This window comes from Oreochromis niloticus, linkage group LG7 (assembly GCF_001858045.2).
Source record: "Oreochromis niloticus isolate F11D_XX linkage group LG7, O_niloticus_UMD_NMBU, whole genome shotgun sequence".
Taxonomy (NCBI): Eukaryota; Metazoa; Chordata; class Actinopteri; order Cichliformes; family Cichlidae; genus Oreochromis; species Oreochromis niloticus.
Genome location: NC_031972.2, coordinates 32,477,081 through 32,493,812, shown reverse-complemented (window position 1 = coordinate 32,493,812; position 16,732 = coordinate 32,477,081). Strand labels below are relative to the sequence as shown.

The 16,732-nt window shown below is 40.0% G+C and overlaps 1 protein-coding gene across 1 annotated transcript in view; it reads left to right on the top strand.

Moving 5' to 3' along the window:
- Positions 1 to 16,732, top strand: part of LOC102082328 (uncharacterized) — a 57,402-nt gene that overhangs the window by 32,678 nt on the left and 7,992 nt on the right. Inside the window, exons 5-13 of the mRNA XM_019361318.2 lie at positions 1,948 to 2,065; positions 2,570 to 2,760; positions 2,883 to 2,961; positions 12,793 to 13,089; positions 14,292 to 14,585; positions 15,084 to 15,125; positions 15,693 to 15,788; positions 16,071 to 16,226; positions 16,316 to 16,417. Coding sequence (XP_019216863.2) covers positions 1,948 to 2,065; positions 2,570 to 2,760; positions 2,883 to 2,961; positions 12,793 to 13,089; positions 14,292 to 14,585; positions 15,084 to 15,125; positions 15,693 to 15,788; positions 16,071 to 16,226; positions 16,316 to 16,417 — 1,375 coding nt within the window. The remainder of the gene's footprint in view (positions 1 to 1,947; positions 2,066 to 2,569; positions 2,761 to 2,882; positions 2,962 to 12,792; positions 13,090 to 14,291; positions 14,586 to 15,083; positions 15,126 to 15,692; positions 15,789 to 16,070; positions 16,227 to 16,315; positions 16,418 to 16,732) is intronic.

The following is a 16,732-nucleotide window of genomic DNA, read 5'->3' as shown; positions in this document are numbered from 1 at the left end:
CAGGAAACCAAACTTGACATATGACTGTCCGTAACGTGATAGCACTTTGCTTAATGTACATACTTCATGGTTGTTGGAGCACTTGAAGACCTTGGTTCATGATCTGTTAAGACCTTGCTATATATATGCTGTGAACTTTTGAAAACTGCTATATTCATATTTATTTTAGAGCATGACGTTTGTTAATAAAGTTTCCTGCTTTAAAGTAGATGACTTAATCCAGCATTAATGTCTTTGAAACATGACGATCACATGATGGTCTGATGATGGTGGAGGAGAGCTCCTGTTGTTCAGCTGGGTTGAGCTTATGTGACTGTGGAGGCCTCGTTAGTTTCCACCAGGACAGAAATATTCAAATGTTGGTATAATGGAGCTCTCCTCACTTTTTGGGGTGCAGTTCAGGTTTTTCTCTCTTAAACTGAGACATTTGCATGACTTTCAAACAACAGCCTTTCTCTTTCTTCCAGCCGCTCAGAGTGAATGTAAATCAAAGATTATAGTCCTCTTTGAGCTTTACCTCAGCTTTCTGTCCATCTCACAACAGCTCTCATGACACACAGCCGAGTCAGTGGGCCCTCTTGAAAACCTCATTAACACAATGTTAATATATTTCCCAGAGTGCCTTTGTGTTTTTTGTTTTGGTTGTTTGTATCGTTCCTGCTAATTTGTCTTTCTCTACATGTCGATTCTTCAGTTAGTTCATCAAAGGCTTCTCACATGAGCCTCCTCTTCGTCCTCGCAAACAAAACACTTCTCGGCCTCTCATCACCTGCTCTTCTGACACTCGTGCAGAGGTTTAGTGCCTCCCAGTGGACGCATGCTTAATGACAGTGCATGTACAGTACCTTGAAGAGGCAGTGCATCTTATTATGTAGCCACATAGGGCCTTTATTATTCCTCCTGTTTGTACTCGGGCTAAGTAAGTAGCCATAGGCACTACTACCACTATCTTTTTGTTTTTCTAATCAAATTCTGCTGCAGTGACTGTACCAGCTCATGACAGATAACAGTAGTTAATATCAGAATGTAGCTGTGCAAGAGACAACAGCACCTACAGTCCATGTTAATGTGAGTCAGAGTGTGGTTTTGGACTATTTGCCTGCTGTTGACTTAAACCGGGAGCAACAATCACTAAATCTGCATCAGCTGTTCAGCTCTGTGTGTAACTATGAAAACGCTGTGTTTGTTCAAGGGAGGGACGGTTTCAAGTTAAATAGGACCCCACAGGTTAGTCAGCAACACTTGATGTGGTTACAAAATAGCTGTCAAGGCTTTATTATGTGGAGTGTTTTGAGGAAAATAGTGAAAAGAGAAAAGCACAGGACTGGAGGGTTGAGTGTTTAAAGTATCACAAGTTATTCAGTCATTTAAAGTTCTTGAGCTGTGATGCTGTACCTGTCGGCCGTGTTTTCTCAGGCAAATCTCTCAGCTGCTATAAAACAAACAGAGAGGATTAAAGTTTGCACTGCCGCGTCCTTCTCACTGAGTTCAGAAGCAGCTCAGGAACAAAGAACAGCGGAGCTTAAGCTTCTATTGCATGCTTTCCTCCCCAGAAATATCTGACTCTCATCCATGTTTTTACTAGTTTTGCGCTGAAGTTTGTTCATTTTTTTGTGCATTTTCTTCTAAGCATGTTAGCATGTTATTTCTGTCCACGTCTTCCTGTTTGTCTAGGTGACTGAACCAGATTTTGTCCAAATGTATGCATATAGCTCGTATTTCTGCCAGTGTCCCTTTAGTAAAAATCAGCATGTTACTGTGCTAATTTTTTAGCACAGTAACATGCTGATTTTGTGCTAATTTTTTTTTAAGTAATTCATAGTGAAAATGTTCTTATGGGAAATCACAATATATACTATCTGCCACAGTTTGAGTTCTAGTTTTTCCAGCTCAGACGGGAGTTTGACATTCAATTTGCAAACTAAATTTTTCTGTTTGTGTCGTCAGACTCTTTCAGATTGAAGGCCGCCAGCAGCTGCTGACCACTGAGCTGTTTGATCTTCAGAAGAGGAAGAAACAGGCGGAACAAGAGCTGAAGAGAAACTCCTGCCTTCAGACATCCACAGTAAGTGAGCACAGCAGGAGTCCGTGTCTTGTAGAGGTCTGATTGTTTTCCAGCTCCACTGTGTTATTCTTGGGCTGTACTAGAGTAGCTTTGCATGAATCACAGGTTAAAATGATACTTTTTAAACTTGTACTGGGCCTTATTACATCTCCACTGTCTGAAACAAGCAGATTTAGCTCTTTCCTCTCCCTTTAAGCCAACTTTCTTCTGATTAATTGAACAATGCAAACACGAGAAGTGGGTGGGATCCTCTCTTAGATGGTGCCGATCCCAAGGTCATGAATCAACGTCTGTGTTCGGGCATGCAGCATTTTGAAACAAGCCTGATGATGAAAGTGGCTCAGAAGTTGACACACACAAGGCCAGAGATAAAACCAACAAACTGTGCCAGTGTTGAGGAATCCGAATATTAAAGCAAATAAGTCATAAATCTTACTGTCTTTACTCAGAGCTGCTCCTTCTGAGCCTTATGTTAAAAACATTTTCCATGCTTTTGCATCGTAGCTTCAGTTGTCTGCTTGTCGGGAGCTTCAGGACTCGATCACTGAGCATTTGGTCCAGTCTGAGAGGCTGGTGTTCCAGGAGGAGGCACTGAGCACGCTCCATAATTTACTGACCCAAGACTTGCAAAGGTACCAGGAAGAGAGAGAGAAACTGACCCATTTTGCACAGAATATACTCGGAAAACCCCACAGGTACCCAGCAACACAGAAATGATTATTTAGTGTCTGTACAACCTGACAAAGTAGTTGAGATCAGGTGGTTTTCTTACATAATGTCTTTTAAGATTCACCTTTGCTTTTTTTTTCTCTTGCAGGGCAGACGGAGAGGAAACCTTTACCAACAGGCAGAGCGAAACCAGCATGCAGGGAAAGAACGAGACAGAAAACAACATGGTATGGTTAACTAACATTTAAACTTCCCTCACAGCATCCACAACGCTGTTATCAGCTCGGACTCTTCTCTGTAGGCTGTTTTTAGAGTCTTATTATTTACATTCTGTTAGTTAGTGGTTTTTTAGGCTCACTGAGGACAGGGAAGTTTTTAAAGAAGGTCTGAGGTGGTCTTTGGGAGACCCACAAAATACTCGACTTCCATTTTCTTTGTGCACACCAGCTCATAGTTTACGTACATTTCAGGCTCCGGTTGCCTGGTGACCCTCTGATGTATTTACTAACGGGTCATATGTCAATAAATGGTATTCTTCACACTTATTGGTAGTCTGAAATCACAGGGAATCCCAGTTCCTGCCCAGTTCACATTGCCAGCAGTTATTTCACCCATTGTCGCTCAAAGTGTCCAAATATGATTCACTTTCTAGGCTTCTGGTCACAGATTTAAACACAAATGTAACAGTTTTATTACAATCCTGATTTGATTTTTTTAACATTTATTTTTTTACTTAATTACTTGCACACTTGCTGATAAAAACCCATGCAATGGCATTCTGGGGAAAAAAAGGTGATTTTTAGCCTGGATTAATTCACGTGACTTTAAATCCTATTGCTTTAAGTGCATTTAGACAGATATTAGTATTATGTAAGTTTTGATAGCCACGGTAAGCTAGACTTCATAAGTTGATGTGTCAAATGGTGCAATGTAATGTTGACACTATAAGCATGATATAATGCTTTTGTAAGGTGTATAGGTGCATAAATGGGTTATTTTTGCCAGTTGGTGTCGTGTTGCCTAGCAACACGACAAGGTCATAATATCTATAGATAAGAACCTTCAGGGGCCTAAGACGTACCTGTGTACCAAGTTTGGTTGCTCAGTTGCTGATTGTGTAGGAGGGGTTGGTGGACAAAGAAACAAATATGTAGACATGCATTATGGTAAATTTTATGTTTTATTCTGAATTATTTTACACAAGAAATTATCGTTCCTAAAAGAAGGTTGACGTCTGAAGTCTCACATTGTGTGCTACACCTGGGAGAAGGAAAAAGGAAGAAGCTCAAATTGTTTTATTTAAATAGTCTTTCATGACTGAAAATTCAGTGTTCTGTATTCTGGTATCATTAAAAATTCTGTGTTTCTCACCTTAGGTAGTTTATTATAATACTTTTCTAGCATTATAGTGTAAAAATCATCCATCACTTTTAGTTGAATTGGGTGCGTTGATAAAGGCTAATGGTGCAATGAACAAAAAATTAACAAAACAGAAAAACACACAAAGAGATACAGCTTGGTGCAGGTAGAATGGCATCAGAGTGTGTGTGTGTGTGTGTGTGTGTGTGTGTGTGTGTGTGTGTGTGTGTCTGGCACTGGTCCAGCTGTTGTCAGTCTTTCTCAGACAGAGCAGAGACAGAGGAAACATCTGCCTGCTCATCTGGCTCTGTCTGTCTCTCTCACACACACACACACACACACACACACACACACACACACACACACACACACACACACACACACACACACACACACACACACACACACACACTGTTAGCATCTTTCCCTAAAAAACAAGCCATAATAAACTGACACAGTTCTGACAGGAAACGATGAGGGAAGAAACCTGGTTTGGAGTCTTATTATAACAGGAAACCTGTCAAAGTGTCACCACAGTTTAACTCGTGAAGCTTAAACACAAACTGGAGACAGGCCGGCTGCCAACATGCTGCTACTCCCGCACAGAAATACAACATGAATCACGCTCATTGTCTGCAGTCTGTACAGATTTCACTGAAGAAATAGAAGCATTTTATTTTTTTCAAACATCAGTATGTTATTATTCTGTGCCGTAGCACAAGTCTTAAGGACAGGTGCATTGCAGGAAATAAAAAGAAATCAGTCTGTCACCTGTACTTTTATATTTAGTGACACAGTTTTGCTCAGAAGACCTTTATAATCAGGTTTTTTAAAACCTCAACATGTCGCTATAGTTAAAAAGAATAAATATGTGATCTGCTAGGGGACACTTTAGTGATCAAGAAGAAATGGTTCAAGAAAAAGTTTATGTTTACACACTAGCTGTAAATAATGTGTTAAAACCTGGGGGGTAAGCAACACTGCTGACACTTAAAAGCAGGTTTACATTTACTGCAAATTAGATTTAATTATTGTTTATTTATTTATTTATGTAAAACACCCAGACAGCAGGATACCATCATTTGTCACCTTCCAAACTGCAAAGACGATTTTTTTTAAGTTTCAAAAATTAAACTTCTTTAGAGTTAGAAAAAGAAGTATTTTAGTTCAGAGCTTAGGCCACCAGAGTATCGAATATTGCCTTTTTCACAAGGTGTCTGTGGGGATTGGTGTCTTGGTGCAGCAGGACTAGACACAGGAGGTCCGTGGGGAGACAGAATGACTGTTTTGTTAGCCAGGGGACTTCTCTGTACTTTGTCTGGCTTTACTTTTGCTTTCGCTCATTGATTAGCTTTAGGAAAGCAGCATGATTGGTGTTTAAATTCACAATTTACAGTAAACCTACTTGTTGAAAGATGATGCTCAACAGTGCAGGACATTTAGCAAAACAGCATGTTTGGGTTTTTTAGGAGTTAGAATGGACCAGAAACCTGGTAGTTTAGTTTCAAACCTATACATCCATTTACTGCAACTTATTCTGGGTCACTGGGCAGAGACCAGACCTCACTTCTGGGCGACATCGAAGCTTTTCTAAGCCATATTTCGAGGCTTGGATCTGTCCGGGCTTTAAAGATATTCCCGAAACACCTCACCTAAGAGATAACCTGGTGGGACCTTTTCAAATCTTGCGCCCCACATTAGGCCCATACTAATATTATTAGTATTAATACTAATACACAGCTCTACACTGCTTCCTCCATTGAGTTTAAATTTAAATTTAGCTCATATTTAGCAGTTCGATCAACCAATTGATGCTGTATTGTAGCGTGAATTAGAAAAAACACATGGCCCTTCCACTTATTTGTGCACTCTTGGTGTTAATGATTGAACTTTGCTTATTGCAGTCTGTCCCGAGTTCATCCCGACTCCTTTAGCTAGTTTACATTTTCAAAGCTAATTAAAACACTTTAAACTTTATAATTGGGACTCTGCAGTCATTTCTCATTCTGGTTGGTTAGAGAGGCTCCATTCCCTCCGCTTTATGAAACTACGGTTATTTGTGCCAAATTGTGATCTGCAGTTTAACAGAAATATGCTCCTGTCACCTTCTGACTGAGTTTGGTTTCTGACAGCTGAAGTCTCTTGTAATGTGGCTTTAAAAGGAAATAGGTCAGCTTGTTGTAACACTGATTTTTACAGCTGACAGATGTCACAGAATTTGGCTTGTGGCATTTTATTTATTTATTTATTTATTTTTAACCCTGATGCCCAAAATAATTTGCTAATACAGTGGGAAGCGAACGACTGTGCAGTTTCTGTTTTGTGCTGGAGGTCTCTGTGGACCGGGAGGGCGGTGGGGATTGAAACGGCTGGCGTCTTCAGCCCCGCTAATGTAGGCGAGCCACGGTGACCCGAGAACCTTTTTATCAGATTAGCTGTAGTTAATCTGTCAGGAAATGGATTTGAATAATCACACATAATTTTGATTAGATATAAATCTAATAGATTTAGCATAAATAATGTTTTATAGATACAGTGATCCATCTGGGATTTTTGATTTTTCTGTTAGACCACTTTTCACTGTGGGAATCACTGTGTGCATGTGTGTATTTTCTCTCCTATATGTGATACCAGTAGTTGTGTCACATAAAGCTGCAGGTGCAGATATAAAGGAGGTTTCAGCTTTTAAAAGTCCCCGCAAAGACAGATGCTAAAAGCATTAACGTGTATAAATTATAGTCCAAGTCCTGTCAGACTGCGCAGACACGATTTGTTTGTGGAGCAGCTGGATGGAGCCGAAGGTGTCCCCCTTCCATCAAACTGCACTCAAAGAGAGAAAACCCCTCTGAGTGATTATAAAAAAACACACAAACTACAAAATAAAAAATAAAAAGTCTGTAAAAACTGGACACAGGTGCAATTAGTCATCAGTCAAGGGCATCTGGGGTGTGAAACAGACAAAAGCTCTGCAGCAGTTTAACCTCATGGGAAAATGTGGTGGAAACATATGTTGTGAAGTTCAATCTAGGGTGAAATGATTATATTTGCTTTACAATACTATACCTTGGTTCCATTATATTATAACTTTTTGTCCATGCAAACATTATTTTGATTTCTACTCACTGAAATCTATTCCACATTTTACCTCCATGCTGGCTTTTAGTACATTTTCCCTATAGTTCAGCTAAATAATACCATTTCAAAACATGTAAATAAATCTGGCGATCATATGTCTGAGCTCCTGTTTGCTATTCCCACGTTAAAGAAAGAGACATCCAGGATTAGTTCGACCAGATTCCAGCTTGGTTTGTAGCAAATCTTGCTGTTGAAAGGATAATTGTCAGCTAACTAAGTGCAAAAACAGGCAGGCCTTGAGGACAGGGCGACGGGTTGGTTGATTAATCTCTTTTATTTGCAGCCATGGAGATGGGAGGAGTGTGGGGGGGAGGGGGGACAACAACAACAACAACAGAGGAACATATTGCTAAGCAGATTGCCTCGGGCCAAACGTAGCTTGACGTTTTGCTCTCTGCGAGACACGTACATGTTCAACACAGCACTGCAGCCACTAATTGGTTATTTATTTATTTATCTTATTTCTTCTAACGTTCTTGTTTTTACTCTGTATGCTTAACTTGTTTTGGAGAAAGTGGAGGGGGATTGAGGAGAGTTATGAGCCTTGACAAACACTGAGGGTTATATGTCACATTTGTGCTGAAAAAGGTGAGAAGTGGAATTATATACAGTGAAAAATGTCATATTAAGATATAACCCATAAAAGAACAAAGAACAAAAGTACTTACATTAAAAAATCAACCAAAAAAGATGAAACAACCAATATACTGTAAGCCAAAAATGTAAAAGAGGTTAGAAAACCAGCAAAGCCACTCAAAAAACTGTATTACATAAAAATGAATCGGATTTCTAAAAAGAAGAAGAGAAGATGCGTTAGAGCAGAAACTAGAGATGGCATTCTGCTTTACTTAGAAAAAGAAACTACCAATACCAGTTAGAAAATTTGTAAACTATTTAAACTACAAAAAAACCCGAAGAAATCAAAACCCAACAACCTAAAAAATGCTACACAACATCCACAAAATGCTGGGAAACAATCAAAACCCAGGATCAGCAATAACCCATGGCTTGGAATGACCACAAGAAGCTAAAGAGTAAAAGTGACCAGCTTAAAAAAACAAAAAACCCTGAAAAAAACTACAACAATTAGCAAACAACCTAAGAAAAGAAAACAACTAAATGAAGCCTTAAAAGATCCAGATAAAAAAAAAAAAAACAAGGACAACATAGAATGAAACAGAAAACAACCCAAAGAATTCAACTCAAAATACGGAACCTAGAACCATGAAAATATAGAATACTGTTTAAACAACCCAAAGAAACTAAAATGAATTACAAAGCTGTTAGGAAACAACACTGAAATCAAAAAGTAAAAGCCAAACAACAAAAGGGTAAAAACACAACTTAAAAAGGGCAAAAGAATCCAGTAAAGAAAATGGAAGAAGCTAGAAAAGCACCACAAACACAAAGTAGAAGAGAAGCTTTGAAGTGTTCTCTCTTTTCATCCAAACCACTTGTTTTGCCCCAGTTTTCGATGTCACTGTTGATCTTCATCTCCGTCCTCGTCCTCGAAGCTGTCAGGCGCCGGCAGAAATAATAAAGTGCTTGAAATGCTCTAGGCTTAAAGGATGAAGCAGGTTTGGTCCTTACAGTTGATCAAATTTATTGTTTCTAACTTGAATAGTTGTTGTATGTTCTATTGTCTGGCGTGCAGATGGCCACAAGCTGAATCTCTGTGTGATCTCTGAGCAAACAGGCCTGTCTATCACACAAATCCATGTAGACACTCACAAACATTTCCAGCCCCAGATTAGATTGTTCTTCTTATAACACCTTGGAGAAAGTTAAAGGATTTCACCCCACAAATTTAGACAGTAGATTATGTAATAGGCCAGAGGAGCACTTGTTATATAATGTCCTGCCTTTGTGTTTCCAGTCTAAGACATTGATCCCAGAGAAATTTCTCATGTAGTTTCAGCTTCGATTCCAAAATAAATTTAACTGAAAGTGCATGTTTCAAACTAGAAGTGATGCTTTCAGAGCATAGACACAGGACTCCTTTAGGTGTCCTGTGGTGTCTAATATTCCAGTGGATGCTTTGGATCTCTGTGGATTGTGTTGGACCCTCCGTGAGTGGAGTGGGATCTGATGAGTTTGGAGCCCAGGTCATCACCTTGGGCTCTTTGTAGAGCTGTTCGCATGTGTTTTCTGCAGTGTGAGAATTGTCCTGCTGGAGGAGACTGTTATTAGTCTGCAGCAGTGTCTGGGTGATACATGCCAAAGAAACATCCGGATCAATATTAGCCCCCCCCCCCCCCCCTAAAAAAATTACAAAAAACCCCCAACAACACTGAATTGAGATGATCAGTGGTTTTAATGTTGTGGCTGATCAGTGTAGGTTTGAGGACTTGAACCCATTTATTATGAGCCATCGACAGATGGCTGCTCCTCCCTGAGCCTGGTTTTACAAGAGGTTTCTTCCTGTTAAAAGGGATTTTTCCTTCCCACTCTCGCCAAGTGCTGGCTCCTAGGGTCTGTTTGATTGCTGGGGTTTTCTCTATATTATTGTACGGTCTTTACCTTACAATGTAAAGCACCTTAAGGGCACTACTATTGTGATTTGATGCTATATAAATGAAACTGTTTATCCATTCAAAGTCATCCACTTACTGAAAATAAACTACAAAAGCCCTCCTACTGTAATCAGGGTCTCTCATTCTCACAAAAGCACAGCACCTCTGCTTTTTGAAGATACACTTGAGCAGAAAACCTCCTGCATCTGCTGAACTTTGAATTCTGGAGAAAAGCCCCGATCACTTCGGCTGCATCAAGCCTCATCGGCAAGGTATTCACTGTATTTCCCAGAGTGCATTGCTGCCTTATATCTGGGTCAGATGGTGCACAGCTCTGTACCATATGTCTGTACTGTAGTGAGGCCACAGGGAATGGAGGACCCGTGTGTGTGTGTGTGTGCGTGTGTGTGTCCAGGACTTTAGGGAATTTGTGGTTTTCCTGAATGAAGCTCTGTCTGCCTGTCTTTGTGTTTTGTTTTTCCTCTGTCTTCTAACATGAGCACAATTCAGCTTCCAGTTCCCGTGTTGCTTTTACATACTGTAGGTTTTACATGTAGGTGCCAGCTTATCACAAAAATTTATGACCCAAATAAAATTATACCTCAGGTTCAGCTGCAATAATTTCTTTTTTTCCCGACTGCTACAACCAACTGAAAACCCGGCCACTGGTAAAGAGTGCGCCAGGGACAGCTGGATGTGTGTGCAATTTCATGGTTTTCCATATTGAAATGAACCAAATAGATTTGGTTGGGTAATCTAAAATAAAAGCACTGCATTGTGCCTTTGTGAGGGACCAGCTCATTAAGCACTGGTATGGGTTGATGCCCCTGGGAAACAACCTTTGATGCCTAAAATTTGTTCAGTATCTGCCAAAAATATACAGACGTCTTCCGCACAATGTACAATAAATATAATAGCCTTTTTTTCTACTGCAAATAAAACAGCTTGTTTCAGACAGCAGATGAACTGACGGTCTTGATCAAAGCTCAGTATGAGATAAAGAATATTATGAACTATGAATCAAAGCTATGAAACTGGAACTTGCATTACAAGGTCTACTTTAAGTTGCAGTTCACGTACATGTTTTGGATTTCTTCTGCTGTGTTTTATATTTATTCTGAAATTCTATTCAAATACTTTCTTAACTCACTATATATTCTTAGCAAAATGACCCCGACAGTTTTAAACATTTAAAATTAATTATGCAGTATGAAAGTAAATTATGAGTATATCTAAAAGATTCAAATGTATTTATTGAACAGACGTGTCCTGTGATGCCCTCAATTGGGCTCATAAAAAGTTGTCAAGCTCTGGATTATTGCCATCACCATAGTAATGTTATGTACAGGGCATAAAGACACGAGCACAGCAATGCATACATGTTATCACATTCACTGCATTCACTGTCTTCTCACACCGCAAGTCCACACTGAGCACGCTCACCTCACAGGGCAAAAATAATAACATTAAAAATCATCAGCTCAGAGCTAATCCCTCCACGGCCTGTAAACATTTTAATACCACAGTGATTAGCAGTGATCCTAAACCCTAGACAGACACCCATCCACCCTCCCTCCCTCTCAGGCCAGGGCTTCTCTCCCACCCCAGCTTCGGCTCACAGTCCTCGGGGGAGGCGGGCAGGCGAGTCCCTGGATTAAGGTCACTCGGTGCTTTGGACCCTTGAACCTTGAAAGTTAAACCCCTGGATGCTTGCCACTTCATTTCTCTAAGTGGCACCATCCTTCTTGTTATGATTGGTAATTAAAGTTGGATTTATTCAAGTGGCTTTTTGGCATAAAAGGAAAAATCCTGACATTTTCTGTTCTTCTTCTCCTTTTTTAAGCAAGAGCTGAGCAGATTTTTGAATTTAAGTCCCTGTTGCTGTCCCTTTGTTTATTTACCTATCTACCGTTACATTTCTGTGTGAGAAAGTCAGATGTTGTGATTTGGGGTGGGGGTGGAGGGTAGGTTTTTTTTTGTTGTTGTTGTTCAGATGAGCGAGCAGATGTTGCAGTTTCTCAAGAGGGATTTATGTCAGGATAGGAACACACTTTCTCACACACTTTCACACACACACACACACACACACACACACACACACACACACACACTGACACACACTGACACACAACCATACGTTCACACACGCTGGGATTCATGTCATTATGTATGCATTTCATCAGTCAACAACATCGATGCACTGTAAAGACACGAGCCAGAGAGAGAAAAACACATTATTAACATGCTGCTTTAAAAATAAACTTGATATGCCTGGTATGTATTTGATGCTAACCATTCTTTAGAGGGTTTTTTTTCCCACTTCTTGTAATCACTTTCTAGACTATGTAACACTTTGTTACAGCTGCTTATATGAACATAGCATCCAAATCTCAAAAATGATGTTTTAAACCTGGATTCTTTCCAGTGACCAGCAGGGGGCGAAAAGGAATAAATGTGATTATATACAAGTCTATGAGAAAATGAGCCTACTGTTCCCCTCACATATGACCTCGGTAAACACTTTCCTACTGAGTTCATAGTTGCAGTCAGTAGCTTTAAGCCTCATTTAACACAACATAATTTTCATTTTGTAAAATGTGGACCCAAAAATCGAGCAAATATCATCCAAGCAGGTTATATTTATCTTTATTGCCTACATGTCAAGCAACAAGTGCCAACTTGTTCTCAGTCAGAGCCACACCTTGCTTGAAATAGTGATGGTTTACATGGTCTAACCTGTGTTAAATTTATATTGCCAGTCATTTAAGCCACCATCAATTGGGTGTTCAGACACTTCTGTAACAGTTTTTTTTAGGGATCTGTTATTGTGTTCACCTCTTTCAGCACACACCCGAGTCGTCTTCCGTACAATCACCACTTAGTCCTCAGCAGACTACCACCAAAGAAGAGTCACAGCAGGCCAGGAGAGCCAGTTATAAGAGACCAGTAGGCCTGACTCGCAGTTCAGTGCAACGAGCAGGCAGCATCAAAGACCTGATTACTAGGTTCTCAGGTCCGGATCACCAGGTCTCACCTTCCGGTTCTCCACAGAGCCCTTTTATGGGAGCTGAACGAGTCCAAAAGTCGGCTTCGATGGAGGCTCCGGAGTCTTCAAAGTCAAGTCCATCCACACCGATCAGTAACAGTCAAGATGGAAGTTCTATTCCCAGCATCAATGTGACTCCACCCTTCAAGGAAACCATTCAAAATGGAGTTGGACCAGTTCAGAAAGGTTCCACAACTACTCAGATAACATCAAGAATCAATTTTCCAGTAGTGGACGGTGCTGAGTCAAGAAGCCAAACAAACACTGGTAGAGACTCAGTGGCTGACTCTGGAATGGGATCGGTAAGAGACCGAAACAAAAAAACCCTCCTGACCGGCAGTTTTGATGTCCTTGCATGAACAAAAAGCTCTGCAGCTACACTGCGTGAAGATGGCATGACTGCATGGCATTGCAGGTTATTTAAACGCATTTCTTGCATGAAAAAATCTGCATACTCAAACTGCATGACGAGCTCGAACGCATGAACACAGCAACATTTTAAGCATACTAATCAAAATGGCCTAAAACTCACTGACGGATCTAACAAATCTTGTCTTCAATTGTCTTCCTTTTTTGTGCATGAAAACTTATTAAAACCCATTAAATGTTTACATTCAGTTTGCTTGCACTTCTCTTGAATTTATATTTTTTATTTTTGCCCAAATTTACCTTTTAGCTAGGTGCTTTTGATAATGTGTATTTGGAAATGGGAAGGCTTTCAGGTAAATAGCGGTAAGTCTAAATGAACCCCTGGGCCAGTGTTTAAGCCAACGCCGACCACAGAAATCAAAGAACAAGTATGTTCTTTAAGGTTAGCAGTAATTTTAACATATAATAACGTAGTAATTAACAATTTATTTGATAGAATTGTGTTTCAGGCTGTATGTGGTTAAGTACAGTAAACTCCATCTTTGATACCAAACAGCAGACAGAGGGAACACACAATGAGCTGCTGAGCATAGTGAAGTCTTTCTTTAGTTGGTGGAGGCAAAGCAGAGTTAAAAAAAAAAAAAAAAAAGGATTCAAAACCTAAAGCTGTTTGGGAACATTATAATAATATATTAGCACTGTGTTCTTTTTGCCCTCTAGTGGTCAGAAAACTCATAAGTCCCCCTTTAAAGAAATGTCAGTTAGAACCGGGATGAAAAAGTAGAGCAGAGCATATCTAGGTATTAATTGCATGAAATTAATACAGTGAGCCAAGTTTGTTTCTATTTATGCACATTTTTTCCCAGAAGTCAAATCAGTTTGCCATAGTGTCTTTCAAAATGATATATTTTGCCATCTCATCTGTCATTTTACCTGCCTGAACCATGTATTTATTTTCTCTCTGCTGTCAATTGGTGACAACATCATCACATGCTCTGTTAATTCATCCTTCATCCGTCAGTTCTTTATGTTTTCTAACTGGGTGCATTCATTTTTATATGCTGACTGATTTCGCCCCCTCCGACAGATTCATCCAGGTTTTTCATTCCTCATTTTTCACCTTCTATCCCTCCAGGAGTCAGAACTGGATTCAAACAAGCAGCTGGACAGCCCATCAGAGGAGGAACCCTCCACCCCCAAAGCAATGATAATCAGCCAGAACCCGAAATATCAGCTGTACCTCAACAACGATCTGAAGACCAACGGGTTGAGTGGCAGGGATGCAGATGGTCCAGGAAGCGGCGGAGGGTCAATCGGGGAGAATGGCCCCAGGATGTCCCGATGGGAGACCACCCGGATTGGGGCGAACCATTACAAAGGGTCCCTGGAGTGTTTGGCCTCACGAGATTGGGACACTATGTCTGACAGGGTGGGTGATTCAGACCATGTGTTCTGTCTGTATATATGCATATGATTTAAGATGGCTTTTAGAAAAGTTAGATGGCGCCTTACTTCCAGAGTAAAAGCACCAGTTATTAAACAGTGCCCTCTCCTGGAAAAACTCAGCTTTGGATTCTTAATTCCAGTTCACAGCAAACATGATCATTTCACTGAGAAAAATGAAAACACAGACACTTCTAGAAAACATGTAAAGTTTAGTGTTTGATTCATTTAGAGCCAAAGTCATTCAAAAAGGTAACATTTACATTATTACATATTATTTATATCCAAATTTCTTACAGAAGACTAGTTTTATAATCCATTTGTAGATTCCAGTCATGTCAAGATTCCTCATTGAATGTTTCAAACTGAATCGCTTTAAATTGAAATAAGTACACGTTTAAGCGAGTGAGGTTCACACAGTATTGCCATTTTTAATATTTGATCCTTAATGTAGCATTAATAAAATAAATCTTTTCCTTTACAGTCATTGACACGTGCCCAGTCCTGGATGAATCTCAAAAAACAGGTCTAACACAGGCCGTTCTGGTTATCACAGAATTCAATGAAAGCAGGCTTGCATGTCCTCTCTGCACCAAATCAAATCTAATCACCTCGTCTGTATGACTCGAAAAGCAAAAATAACAAAAAGAGAGGCTTAATGCAAAGTTAACCCTCTCTTTTTGATGTGAAATGATACCGTTGTTTATCATATGCATAATAATTAAGGACACAATGATTTGTAATTTTACATCCCGGAACATCACCATCCTGTTAAAGTACTGTAGCATTAATGGATGTTTTTGTAGCATCTGTTACTGGTATGAATGTGAATACCAGTATAGAAAACTTGTTTCAGTCTTCACGTTTGTTACTTTAACAGGATTGCTGCACACGTCTAATAAACACAGCTGCTTTACAGCACACGCCCACCTTTGTTCATTTTATGTTGATGTGAGGAAGGCAATCGTGGCTGCATTTGCACTTCTGAATTCACATTTTGCTCTGAGATCCTTGAGCTTTATTTGTCTTCTTTAAGTCTCTCCATTCATTATTGACATTTTTGACTTTTTTTTTTTTTTTTTTTTTTTTACAGATGGGTGTCATTGACAGCCCCCCCAGAGTGTTTAACAGTCCATACTCCCAAGCCACCTCTTTGGAGTACAACCCCCCTTATCGAATGTCTGAAAAGGTTTGTAAGTTGACCCCGCTGTAATTTTGAAACCACTTCATTTATACAGTGTCTCAAAATGTACTAAAGCTGCATTTCTTTTCTAAAATACAGCAGATTTACAGCATGTGTACTTGACAAAAAGCTTTTAAAGAGTGCAAATAAAACCAAATGTTTCTTTTAAACTTTTGTAGAAAATAGTTTGCATTTGTTTCTGCATAATTAATGTTTTGAACAGCATGTGGAGTCACAGCAGGCTACTGACCCTCCTCTGTTCGCCTCCCCTCTTTTCTCCATGTTCAGGGTAAACTGTCTCCTGCCACATCTGAGATGAACCTGTACACCTATAACAGTCGCAGCACGAGTCCGGTGGGCATACAGACGCCGACCCTCATCTCCTCCCGCCCCCGTTTCTCCACCTACGACACTCTGAGGAGGAGGACAGAGGTCGTCAACACGGTACGTGTTTACTGACACACACATACGTGTAGCACATACTCTGACTTCCACACTTTGTAATGGGTTTCTGTACATTTTTCTTGCTACAGGTGGTGCCCACACACTACAGCATGCGCTCTTCCACTCTGGGAGCACCCAATAAAAAAGACTACATAGCAGAACTGACCAAGCAGCTGGAGACCATTCAGAGAGTAAGCCCCGTTTCACTTCTTGTGGATTCAGTCGCCTGGAAAAAAAAAAAAAAAGGAATATAGATTCAAATTAAAACAAAAGCATTAAACAAATGTCAGAGAAATGCAGATTTATAGCATGTGTACCTGACAAAAAACTCTCAAAGGGTGCCAGTTAGGCTCATTTAACTTTTATTTATCTTGTAATGGGCCCTTTGTGCAGCCCTTTATCCTCTGTTTTAAGCAAGCCACTTTCCCTCCCTTCCTTAAGTGGCTTTTTCCCCCCTTAAGTGGCTTTTTCCTGATTGGCTGCCCCCCTTAAACAGAAGATTTGAG